At 43.0% G+C, this 13,603-nt stretch overlaps 1 protein-coding gene across 1 annotated transcript; it reads left to right on the top strand.

Annotated features, from left to right (window-relative positions):
- The first annotated feature begins 10,273 nt into the window (after positions 1-10,273).
- Positions 10,274-13,497, top strand: LOC103848589. Its single transcript, XM_009125468.1, has 6 exons — positions 10,274-11,188; positions 11,311-11,937; positions 12,026-12,157; positions 12,266-12,612; positions 12,708-12,789; positions 12,877-13,497. Exons 1-6 carry the CDS (start codon positions 10,274-10,276, stop codon positions 13,495-13,497), a joined length of 2,724 nt encoding a protein of 907 aa, XP_009123716.1.
- Positions 13,498-13,603: the final 106 nt, after the last annotated feature.

The following is a 13,603-nucleotide window of genomic DNA, read 5'->3' as shown; positions in this document are numbered from 1 at the left end:
ACACTTCACAAAGCGCTATGAAGGAAAACCCTTCTTCCCATGGATAAATTTACACGACACCTCAGTCCTAATTCCTCGATCGCAAATCAAATTATTAGCATCGAAACAGGAACAACAATTTTGGTTGCGAACATCCGTAGTCAAACCAGAATGTTTTTCAAACGCATGGCTAAGACTAAACCCTAGCAACATCGCGAAACATCTTCAAGCCCGCGGACATTTCAAGCACGAAACACGGCATACGAAAGAATAACGAATCTTCAGCATCGCGAGACGTCGCAGACTCTTGAAGATTCATTCTTCATTGAAATTTCCTTCCTCGATAAAAACACCTTCTTGGAAGACCATACATTCATACGCACTAACATCTTCTCAAAACATATCCTTTGCGAAGACTCAAAATGGTAATTTTTACCATTAAGTTTGTTGCTGATAACAACAAACTCTTAACGTCCTAAACAGACTTAGCCATCTCGTAAAGATGACTCTCGTACGTCCGACACAAGGATAATAGCGCTATAAAAGAAACCCAAAATTTTTGGTCAGCACTTCCAGGAGGCTTAAAATTAGTCCTTGGAGAGATGCTCGGTTCCAACCATACAAGTCGTATAAGCCGAGAACCTATTGCGGACTTTAAATCGGTATGGAATCAGGATGAAACTGAAACGGGATACGTAAGTCGAATTAGTCATCGCACCCTCTAAAACCAGGAGTAAACCTAGGTCTTGCCCTAAACCAAGCGCACTGGTCTCTAACATCTCTAGGCATAGTATCAAACACCCTGATTTGAGATCCCAAAATTTGTCTCTTTGCCAATATTCGAGCGTCTTCAGAAATCCCGCAAGTTTACACATTTCGGAGAACTCTCGGAACAGATCACGGATATAGCAGTTCATACAGAGTTAGATTATGAGATGACAACTCGTAGTCTTCCTTCTACACCCATTTGAAATGCCATCGGCAGCAACACGCCTGATAACCTCTACATAAAAACTAGACCGTAAAGGTCTCGCTGGAAAACTAGTCATAAGAACTTTAAGTCCAAGAGGAACTACGAAAGGCTTGATCCCTTCAACAAGGGTATGTAGGCAGCCGTCATAAGGTTCAGCCCCAATCTTATCGCGTTCTACTTTTAGAAGAGCGAGAAGACGACTTACCATGGACCTTTTCAACCATTAATTCCGCCTAACTCACCTAACTTGCCTAACTTGCCAAGCCACTCGCTAAAACCTCACGCTAAAAGCTCATGGTTCTAACGAGCTGGAGGGCTAATTGTTGGGGTCTAAATCGGTCACGACGGAATCAATGTCTGAAAGTCCGTAAAAATCGGCATGAACGTTTTTAGGAGAAGTAATCTTCGTAAAAAAATCTTTACAAAGAGCCTTGCGGTAAAATCTTGCTCAAATCTCAATCCAACCACTAAATACCGATTGTCCGAAGGCAACAGACACGTATCTAAACAAGCCATGGACGAGCTCGAGTATGCCGATCAGAACACGGACAAACCAAGCTCAGTCACTACGCAACTGCCGAACATGCACACTGTCCGGTCAATGCATAGCGACTGAGCTCGAGCCAAGCTCGGTCGCTACGTAGCTACCGACGCTCGGTCGCTACGTAGCGACCGAGCGCGCGTCCTGCTCGGTCGCTATGTAGCGACCGAGCATCTGTCCCGCTCGGTCGCTATGTAGCGACCGAGCGTGCTTTCCGTTCGGTCGCTACGTAGCGACCGAGCTCTTCCAAAACGTCAATACGACACGAATCCATGTGTTCTTGTCTACCCTTCGATGCTATCTCCCAAAGACTGTAGCGAACCCATTTCATGTTTTCCGCCATTTGAAATCATCAATTAAACTTTAGGATAAAAACCGTGGAAAGATCGTTTTTATCGAAAGAAGTCGTAATAAATGCTTAAAGTCGAATGACGGCCCAAAGGGACCTAAGACATAACTCGAAGCCCACCTTACGATTTCTTAACCAGCAGCCCATAAACCGTGGAACGGCTTACGCTTGGTTAGCAAGGAAGGATAAATGTCAAGTTTCCGCGGATAAATACGAAATTTTGAAGATAATTACGAAGATCGGGAAATATGGAATATCTCTATTTTTATGCTATGACGGTTTAAGGGCAGAAGGGGAAAAGCGTAAACCGACATAGGAGCGAGTATATAAGGAGTCCTAGGCGAGAAGTATGAGGGGGACTTTTACACAGAAAACTTAGCACTTAGAGCAGTTTAGGCAGTTTTTCGTTTTTTTGTTATTCGAGCTGTGACTCAATTAGGTGTAGCCGTCTTAGGGTTGCTAGAATTAGGAATCTCGCCGACAGCTCTCGTGGCCCAGGCTCTTACGTTGTTGTAACGCTCAAGCGCGAATTCGGAATAAGATCTACTTTGCTCTCTCTTTACGATTTCTTATACTTTATCGTCTTTGTTTCGGGTTCTGATTGCTTGGCGTGTGGCAATAGCAGATATCCGAGACCTCTTGGAAATTAGGGCTTTCCTACTTTCCTAATTTAAACGAAAATCGACAGTGCGAATTTCGGTTCCCACAGTCACCACGATCAAGGCGGTCAGAACGACGACAACCGCCGAGTAAGAATACTCACGGCATAAAACAGAACTACGAGATGGCTTGCTCCTCGAAAGAGGTACGTAGGCAGCTCATCAAAAGACGAGTTCAGCTATTCCCTCTATTAAAAGGGGGGGGGGGGGGGGGGGGGGAGTGGGTACGTATACTCGTCTACTCCCACGTTTTTAAAAGTTGCATCATTGTAATCGAGTTTTTTTAAAACTTTACTACAATACACATTTTTTCTTTTATTGAACACTTACTCTCCAATTAACGCAAAAAGTCTCAGGACACGCTTAAAAAGTCTACAAACATTTGATTCTTGTCAACGGCCTTATCCGGCCCAAATTGCAAAGCAATCATTCTTCAGCACCTAAAATATACGTATAGTCTTCGAAACAACTGCGAGACATCGCCAAGTTAAAATTCGAAACTCTGCAAACAATTGTTCGAACGCGACCAATAAAAACCCGAAAAATATTTACACCCTGTTCGTCGATTGGCCCCAACGAACACGCCAGCCGTCTTAAAAAATGTAACCTGATCACTCTTTTGATCCTCGAACATCCAACACAGAGATAAAAGCGCGCTACAAAAAAAAATCCAAAATTTTGGTCTAGCACTTCCAGTTGGCTTAAAAATTATCTCTGGAAAGATTCTCGATTTGTGCCACACAAGTCATATAAGCCGAGAACCTATCGCGGACTTTAAATCGGTACGAATCAGGTAGAATTCGTAACAGGAAAATTGATACCCGGCTAGTCACCGCACAAACCATAAAACCGAGAGTAAACCTAGGTCTTGCTCTAATCCCATCGCATTGGTCTCTAACATCTCAAGACATGATATCTAAAATATGATACGAGATCCTAAAACATGTCTCTCCGTTCATATCTTAATGTTCATGAAGGTTCGTAAGAATAATTTATTTTTACGAAAACTCACGTCTCGAACAAACCAACAGATTGAATGTCTCAACAGAATTAAATATGAGACGACAACTCTTTCAAACCCACTCGAAACAAAGTAACTCAAACAAACATCCATTATATATATATAAACCGCATAGCGGTAGGGATTCAAAGCCACCAACGGCCAGTCCGGATAAAGATAAAAGAGGCCAAAACAGGCCCATACAAAGTTCAAAGGCCACATTCGGCCGCACATAGACGAAAGCCACAAAATCAAAGTTAAAATTCCCGGACAAGGAAGCTCCAAATGCATCCGCGGGATAGTTCACTTTCTCATTGTCACCGGCGAACTAGGTCGTGGCCTCTATGGTATCGGGAGAAACCAGGATAGGATCCCAGAATCCCTGGATCCTCCTGTCGACCGGGGGAATGAGCGTCTCAGCATGGGCATGGTTTTTCATGCCATCTTTCATGAACCTCATCTCCTCCTCAAAAACGTAGTCTTCCGCCTGCGTCTTCCAAAGACTCCCGACTGAACCGCGACACTCACGGTAATCACCCACCAAGGTGTAAGCATCCTTGAGGTTCCCGTACTCAATCTGGAACTGAGAGGCATGACTCTTCATCACCTCGATGATCTCCCTCTTACTCTTTCGTTCCGCCTTACGAACGGCCCTCACGTGATCATGAGCGAGTTTCGAGTCTCGCTCCAACATCTCGCCTTGCATACGAGCAAGATGCCTCTCCGCCTTCTCCGCTTTGAAGCGATAGACCATGGCCTCTCTATGGCTCGCTGTAAGGGACGAGCCAAGCATGTTCAGACCCTGCATAACTAACTAACATGTTTAGACGGGAAAAGGAACATATAGATCTATCGGAAAAATTCTTGGAGGAGAAACTAACCCCATTGATAATACGAGATCCTTCTGCAACAACTTTCGACCTTCCCAACTCGTCCACAGGCAGGGGAGGATCGAAACTCGCGGGTAGACCAGCAAAGAAATCATCGAAATCCGGGATAGGGATCTCGCTCGTACTACTTCCATCACCGTAAGCAAGGTTCGGGTCCCATCTTGGTAGGATAGAATCATCCACGGAAACCTCTATGTCGCCAAGTTCGATATCCTTACCCTTCGAGAAACTCAAGCCCGTCTCGCCTGTGGGAGCAACACAGAAACCCAGAGCGTCAGGCTCGGAATCGCTGTCTGTTTCCGCGCCCGATGCAGGGTAGGGATGCGCAAGCCTCAACGCCTTTCGAACTCTCTTCGGCGTAAAGGAGGTCCAGAAAAACGGACCATTCCTGAGAAGATCCCTCACTGCGATCGTGTTTCAGGAAACAGAGCAATCGGATTGATGAAGGGACGATCATTCGGCAGACTCCGGAACAATGGGAAGCAACTCTTTTCGACAGACACGGCCTTTATACGGACAAAGAATAAAAACTTCTTCCACGAGTTGAAGTTGGAAAGAAACCCCTTGACCACCGACATGAAATTCTGAAGGACCAATTGGTACTTGTCCGTCTTCAAAATAATATGCAACCTGAAGAGCGCTTCGAAGTGGTCGACGGTAAGGGTGAGACCGTGCTCGTAGCTCAATATCATGACGCCAAAAAGGTGCTGGATACTGATGGGGTTCAGCTGACTTATCGATAGCTCAAAGCGATCCAGCACACGGACGATGATTTCGGGAATCAGAAACCACAAGCGGCAGCGCACTATGAATGCCTTGTAACAAGTAAAGTAACTCTCCGGAGGACTACTAGCATGCTCTCCTCTACAAGGAATCCGAAATTCCACCATATCCAGAATTCGGTAGAATGACCACACGGTCCGAATAAAGTCGCTAGTGCTCCTTCTTTGATCGAACGATGATTCATGACGGGGAACGATTTCTCGTTGGGAGGAGTGATCGAGCCATACCTCGCAGTCCACCATGCCTCGTTCTCGGCCGGGTCTACCGAATGAGGCACGAACTCGATCTTCAGCACAAGGAGCTCTTCGTGGACATCTGCGGACGAGGTGCCTTTCTTCGAAGTCTTTTTCTTACTCGACATCCCGTAAATTTCAAATGAAAACAAGAAGAAGAAGGTGGAGAGGAGGGAGAAAGTTCTTTCAAAGAACTCCTTATGAAAATAAGTAAGTGAAAAATTATGAAGAAGTTACCTCCCTTCTTATAGGCATGAGAAATTACTATTTACCCGCAAACTTTTGGATATCAACTTCGCCCAAATACACCAATCTCGCCATACCGCAGGCTAGAATCTCGCCAAAAATCCACGATTCTAACGGGCTGGGAGGCTAACTATTGGGGTCGAAAATGGTTACGATGAAGTTAATGTCCAAACCTCCGCAGAAATGAGTGTGAGTATCTTTTTACGACCGTTATACTTCATAAAAAATATCAAAACAAAGAATCTCGCGATAAAACCTTGTTCGAGTCTTGATTGAATCAAATACCGGCTGTCCCAAGGTAACGGACACGTATGTAAACCAGCCACGGACAAGTCCAAGTATGGCGATCGGAACACGGACAAGCCAAGCACGGTCGCTTCGCAGCAGCCAAGCATGCACACTTCTCGGTCGCTACGTAGCGACCGAGCTCGAGCCAAACTCGGTCGCTACGTAGTGACCGAGCACGTACACGTTTTGATCGTTACGAAGCGATCGAGCTTTCCCTAAACGTCGATACGACACGAATCCATGCATTCTCGTCTACTCTTTAATGCTATCTCCCGAAGACCGTAGCAAACCCATTTCATGTTTCTCGTCATTTGAATTCATCAATCAAGCTTTAAGATAAAAACCGCGGAAAGTTCATTTTTATCGAAAGAAGCTGTAATAAACGTTTCGAACCAAAATACGGCCCAAAGAGACCTAAGACGTGACTCGAAGCCCACTTACGATTTCTTAACCAAAGGCCCGTAAACCGTAGGACGGTTTACGCTTGGTTCGCAAGGAAAGATAAATGTCAAGTTTCCGTGGATAAATACGAAGTTTTGGAAGATAATTACGAAGATCGGGAAAAATGGAATATCTCCATTTCTAAGCTATGACGGCTTAAGGGTATAAGGGGAAAACCGTAAACCGACGTAGGAGCGAGTATATAAGGAGTCCTAGGCGAGAGACACAGGGGAGAACTTTTTTGAGAAAATTTAGCACTTAGAGCAATTAGGCAACTTTCCGTTTTTGTTATTTCGAGCTGCGACTCAATTTGTTTTGGCCGTCTTAGGGTTGTTAGAACTAGGAATCTCGCCAACAGCTCTCGAGTCCAGGCTTATACCTTGTTGTAAATGGTCATACGCAAATTCGGAATAAGACTTCTCTTTGCTCTCTTTTTACAATTCCATATACTTTATCGTTGTTATGTCGTGTTCTGATTGCTTGGTGTGTGGTATTAGCAGATATCCGGGACCTCTGGGAAATTAGGGTTTTCCTAGTTTCCTAATTTAAACGAAAATCGACAGTGTGAATTTCGGTTTCCACATCCGTGGTGTGGATAACCAAAAGACTCTTCTTCCTCATCATAGATCGGTCCAATATCCTCCTTGTCCTCCTGCTCATCCTCGGATGACCATTCTCCATGATAATTATCACCCGTTGGTTTGGACAGTTTTTGGCATAGTGTCCTAGACCTTGACACTTGAAGCACCTAATGTCTCTTGCTTGGCCAGAAGTCTCTACAGCTTTTCCTTTGTCATCCCGAGCAGAAACATCAGTCTTAAAAGCATTATGTATTGTGGTAGAAGACTTACCTTTAAATTATAAAGTTCCAACAGTACCTCCGATCGAGAAGAAACAAGAGTGAGTTTGATACAATCTCGGGAGAGGAGCTACGAGGACGAGGTGACGATGGATTCTGGTCAATCCAGCTTGGCAAACGGCCGAGCTGAATCCTGTGGTCGATCCAGCTCGGCGAACAGCCGAGTTGAATCTTGTGGTCGGTCCAGCTCGGCCGTTCGCCAAACTGTACTGGTCCAGCTCGATAAACGGCCGAGTTGAATCATGTGCTCGATCGAGCTCAGCCGTTCACCGAACTGGACTGGTCCAGTTCGGTGAACACCTGAGCTGAATCCCGTGGTCAATTCAGCTCGGCCATTCTCCGAACTGGACTGGTCCAGCTTGGCGAACACCTGAGCTGTATCCCGCGGACGATCCAGCTCGTTCGTTTCGAGGAGCTGAACATTAGACCTTTGGTATTTATTTCCGTTCTTTTTCGACTTCTTTCTCATTTTACGGAATAGAAGATTGTCTCGGGAAGTTTTCTGACGTTAATTTTGTTGTAACCGATTTTGACCCCAAACGTGGTCATCAAGCAAACCAAGAAAGATCTTCTTCCATTCAAAAACCAAACCAAACTCAAGGTGAGTAATGTTCTGATTATGATTCCTGTGCTTATAATCCTTTTCCTTTTAATGTTCCAGATTTAAGGACACATCATTTTGAAGAGGGATGGAATGATGTGCCTCAGTACATGGATTAGTACATGGAACCAGCTCAGCATGGAGATCAGGACGTTCTGAACAATTCAACCAAGGTTCACCCATCCGATCGTACCAATCAGACAGCCGTGTACCGGATCGACCCGCGTACTTCCGGAATGGAGTTTTGGCTGGAACCACGACCATATGACCGAACTGACCGTACCAGAGCTCATCTTTTCCGACCATCTCGACATTTTAGGGAAAATAGTCAAGACAGACTTAGTTTGGGTCGTGAAGAACCCAAAGACGAACATACATTCTCACCCGGTGGACCATCCACATAGTCCCGCATGTGTCCTTCTCCTTACCTTCGTGCACCCATCTGGTTCGGATGAACCTGGACAGTAGCCGAAGATCATCCTTGAACAATCTGCACGAAAGACTCAGTCTTTGACTCATTTATTATTTCTAGTCAATACTTTTATTTCCTATGTATTATTTTCAGTGTTCTTATTTATTTCTCTTTCACTACAAACACTATACATATGTAGTCTCATTCTATGAATAAAATCAGTCTAAGTTTGAGTTATATTTTTGTTTTCCTTTTCTCTGAGTGAGAGAGAGAGAGAGAGAGAGTTCTGTAGCTAGTTTGTTGGTGTGAACCGGCTTGTTGAATTGGTGGTCAGCCAATTCATCTTTGTGTGTTGTTTGGTGGTTAGCCAACACACTACATCCTTTCTTAGGTAGTTAGCCTTAGATCGTGGGTATATCAAGAGCCATTCCGCATCTCTTGACGATCTTTTCAATCCATCTCAGTTCCAGAAGTGCCATTTGCCTTCTCGGATCATATCCAACACCCAGCTAAAGTGATCCTTCAATTTAGGGCGTATCATGTTCGATCTGGTGCCGAGGTCCGATCTGGTACCGAGGTCCGATCTGGTATTGAGGTTCGATCTGACGCTGGAGCTCGATCGTGGGGTCCGATCTGATGTTGGAGCTCGATCGTGGCTTGACCCTCGATCCTGGTTTGAGGTTCCGATCGAAGGGATCTATTGCGCTTGGGTCGTTTCGACCGTCCCATCAGGACCCGTTGGTCCGGCGGGTAATTTTTCGGTTCTTGGGTCAGATCCGGCAAGATCTATGTCGTTGATTCTTGATTGTGTGGTTCTGATGGTTTGATTGGGATCCTTAGTCACGCTTAGGAAACTTAAATCGGTTTCTTAGCAAAGATGTTTTTCGTTTATCTTCCCTTCAATCGGCACCAAAATGTAGATCCTAAAATCTATGCTAAGTATTTTATAGTGATTTAAAGTTTAATCTGAGGAAGAAAAGATGATGTGGGCAACGATATCCTTAGAACACAACGATATAATCAGATTCCAGTAGGCAAAGATGGATTTTATGGATGAATAAGATCGAGTACAACAATATGAATATGATCTGACGTTACAAACAAAATCGATAAGAGAAAAGACTTAAAGCGACGTGAAATGAGGTCGATGTGTGTTTATATATCTCTAGGGTTTTCTTTATATTCTTCCTCGTGCCTATCGATCTCTTCTTATAATGGATTAGTCTCGGATTCTTCTAAACTTCTTCGCGATCTTCGTAACCAACATATCGATCTCCGGATCTTCCATCTCTTCGGAGAGCTCGTAATGAACCTCTTTTCCCGTCATGGATCGCCCGGCACAGACCGATATCGGTCCAATTCGGTATATGGACTAAAATTGGGTCCAACAACGCACAACAACATGATTAGCAAATAAAAATTTGAACACATCACAATAAATATAAAAAATATCAAATATTAAATTAAATAAATATAATTGTCCCTCGCGGAGCACATGCTCACTACTAGTACAAGACTAGGTTAAGACCCGCGCCTTGCGCGGGATAAACGTTAAATATATAAATTATTTTATATATTATATGTTTCTAACCTATTATGAAATAATAAATATATATTGATTAATTAAAAAGTCAGTAACTATTACCTATATAATTAAACTGGTGCGAACATATAAATAAATTTTAGGACAATTGCATCTCATACACACGGGAAAAAGATTATTTAGGTGACAGTTTCACCACTGTTCAATTAACCATATATCCCGATTATATCCCTATAACGTTTGTACTGCACGTGTTTGTACCCTAACCTATAGTAACAGTACGCTACCTAGTCTATGTAGTAATAATAAATCAAAGGCAACTAAATCACGCAACTGAGATCTTTACTACTGGAAATATCTGTTAACCGGTTCGTTATTATTTGCAAACACTATTCATATTTATTCTTCTTCTTTTCTGGGCGGAGTAAACTAAGTTCAAGTTCTTGGAGTAAAAAACGAAGGTTAAGGTCCTGACGATGGTGTGTGCACGCCTTATTGATTGTCCAGACTCACCGGAAGAGGAAGAAATGGGGCCGATTCCGGATATGTTGTTTGCAGGCGGCGAGGAACCAGTCGGTGTTCGTGTGTTGACATATCAATCATCTAGTGCTTTGAAAAGAATTTTTAATGCGTTAGAGGAAGAAGAGGTTGATATTATTAGGCGATCTTCTTTTGGAAAATTGATAGAGATTGCAGAGAAACCAGTTTTTTCTGGTAGATTTGCTCGATATATGCTATCGAGGCAACTGAAAACGAAGAAGAAACATGAAGTCTGGTTCCGATGTGCTGGGAAACCTGTTAGGTTTTCTCTAAGAGAGTTTGCGATTGTAACCGGATTACCATGCGGTAAATTTCCGAAGAAGTCGAAAATGAAGCTTAAGAAAACCATTTCCGAAAGGCCGTATTGGCCATCTTTATTTGGAAAAGTCGAGGTCGGGACAGTCTCATCTATCATGAAGATGCTCTATCGGAAAACAGTCAAGGACAGGGAAATCCGGATCAAATATGCTTGCCTGGCACTTCTTGAGTCTGTGCTCCACCCAACTAGTCTTAACATGAAGATATCCACAGAGCATGCTGAAGCAATTGGAGATCTTGAAGAATTTTTTTCTTATCCTTGGGAGAGACTATCATTCGATATGCTGATGTGTAGTATCAAAGAGAGAGATGAGGTAGGTTTGTCCCAAAATACAATTGCTGTTAAGGGATTTGTGTTAGATCTCCAGCTTGTTATGCTCGAAGATGTGCCTTCGTTGACAGAGGGGGTGCAAGAGATTGGTTCCTCTTCTGAGTCAGATAGCGACGAAATAGAAGGAAACGGGCGTGATATATTTACTAAGAAACAAAACCTTAACCCCGCCCACGCCCGAAATGTAGACAAGAGAGGCAATGTAAGTGATAGATGTTGTTTTAAAGTTATAAAGTTAGGTTGTGGCGTATAAATTATGGTAGTTGTGTACATAGTATAACCCTTGAGGCAAAGCCGATCTGATAACATTATTTCTATGTATAGGTGTATGTTTGTAGCATCCTATGTGAGGACTCTACCCGTCCGATTGATGAAGGTAGCTGCGAGTGGTCCGACGAAGAGGAAGATTCCAAAGTTGACAACCTCGTTGCGCTTATCAACGCAAACCATGAGTTCCAAACTTCTCAATTTCGTGGAGAAGTTAGGAAGAGTGATGTCGATCGTATGCGACAAAGGAGTAAATTAACTTCTAAGGGAAGGAAATCATCAAATGTCCAGTCCAATTGTGAAAGGATTGATCCGGGTAATGTTGCTGCCCTTGTGATAGAGAAAATAACACCTCAGTTAGCTATCATGGATAAGAACATTAATTCGGCATGTGCAATGGTTGATGCAATTGAGGGCAAAGTTGTCGTACACGTTGATGATTTGTTTGTTAAGTTGAAGGAAGAAATGATTAAATGTGTTAAGGATATGGTTTCCGCTATGGTGAAAGATGTATTCGAAGCGCAGAATGGCCCATCAAATATTCCATCAGCTGCTCCGCCCGAAGCAGCAGCTCTTTCTACTCATTCAACTCCTGCACGTGATCTTAATGCAAATACAATCGAAAACGTTCTAAGAAACTTAAGTGACTACTCTACGCCTCCACGATCGAAACATATGACGCAGGTTTGCAATTATTTCTATATAAACCTCGCCTTATGTTTTTTTAGGACTAGCTTGGATGTTTATGTCAAAACATTTTTTTTATAAGCAGGTGAATTTGCCATCAACGAACAAAGATGATGTGGCAACCGGGTTTGTATGTGTTACTCCAGAACCAGAGACCTGTGCACAATCAGCTAATAGCGAGAATCGGACACGGCAAATTTCGTTACAGCAACGTTTGGTAACATATTATATTTGTTTTCTTTGGGTTTCCATATTATATTATATCCTCGTTGTATAATTCCTCCAATAGATTATGGTAACTATTATTTTAATATTTTCGCTACAGGAGGCACATAAGAGGCAAGAACACAACATAACGGACGAACCGTCGTTCTCCCTGGGTTTAACTCAGGAAGAGATGAATCAGGGGCAGCTAAATATGGTGCCTGCAGAGGTTCCTCTACGTAAGACAACTTCTGAGATGAACGTTGATGACAATATAGCGGAAGGACAAGTTTCACGGAAAAGTAAGAGGCAGAGGACGGTTCCATCCACACTTGTTGATGATTACCAATGTGGACGTCATATAATGACGCGGGTTAGGGAATCTCAGAAGTTTGTATTTCCATTGGATAGTATATCTGAGATGGAAAGGAAGTATGTGCAGTTGTCTACCAAACTGAACGACAAGTTGTAAGTGTATCTAACTACATTCCATGTATCAACTTAATCAAAGTAGGCGTTACAAGTGTTAACGGATATATTATTACCTATAATTTGTGGTATAGCACGGTGAACGTTGCTGGACTTTTTGCTAGTGGAAAAGACATTCGTCTTATTCTAGAGAGGTCACGGTTTATGTCAGCAAAGGTTTGAATTATTTTTGTAACATGATTCCCATATATATATTGACAAATGTTCATTTTTTGCTCAGTCCTTGGTTATATATTGTGGTAGGTTATAGATATTCTAATCCGAGTTGTACGTCGGTCGACCCTTCTACACCTTTCTGAAGAAGGTCGATCTTCTGTTGCATTACTTGATACCAAGTTTGTAGCTGCAATAAACAAGACTTATCCAAAGTTTGTAAAGAGTAGAAACAAAGAGGGTTACATGTTTCCAAAAGGATTGCGGGATATTTTTCCTTCGGCTAATGACGCAGCGGTGCATCCGACAAGGTATTACTTTCCATGCAATCTTGGGAACAAACATTGGGTTGGCATATGTTTTGATGCTGGAATTGGGGTTATCACTGTTCTCGATTGCAATATATCACTGTATAAGGAGAGGTCGTTGGAGACGGATTTAAAACCCATCGTGCAGATGTTACCTTATCTCGCTAGATTTGCCTGTCAACCTATAGGAGATGACAATGTTATTCAGTGTTACGATGTTGCTAGGCCAAAGTTTGTCTCACAAAATAAAAATCCATCGGATTCTGGATTGATGGTTGTGCTTTTAATGGCCAACCACGCTGTGTATGGTACTGAAGCGTGTAAAAATATCAGCCATGAACGTCTTGAAGCAGAAGGGAGGCGTGCAGCGATATGGGTGTACGAGTTCAAGGACGAGCTTTAGATAAGGGTAACTATTGTCGGTTATTGTCTTTTTTATAGCTGAAATACTGTAATGTTGACTGTACTTGTTTCTAAAACAATGCTTAATCTTAATAACATTGTCATCT

This window comes from Brassica rapa, chromosome A02 (genome assembly GCF_000309985.2).
Source record: "Brassica rapa cultivar Chiifu-401-42 chromosome A02, CAAS_Brap_v3.01, whole genome shotgun sequence".
In the NCBI taxonomy this organism is placed as follows: Eukaryota; Viridiplantae; Streptophyta; class Magnoliopsida; order Brassicales; family Brassicaceae; genus Brassica; species Brassica rapa.
Note: the sequence above shows the minus strand (reverse complement) of the source record. Positions and strands in the feature narration are given on the sequence as shown.

Excerpts from the sequence above, each read along its gene's own strand:
- LOC103848589 (XM_009125468.1), top strand. The coding sequence starts at position 10,274 with ATGGTGTGTGCACGCCTTATTGATTGTCCAGACTCACCGGAAGAGGAA. Across the intron at positions 11,189-11,310 it reads ATGTAGACAAGAGAGGCAAT|GTGTATGTTTGTAGCATCCT; the intron begins GTAAGTGATAGA and ends TTCTATGTATAG. Across the intron at positions 12,158-12,265 it reads TTTCGTTACAGCAACGTTTG|GAGGCACATAAGAGGCAAGA; the intron begins GTAACATATTAT and ends TTTTCGCTACAG.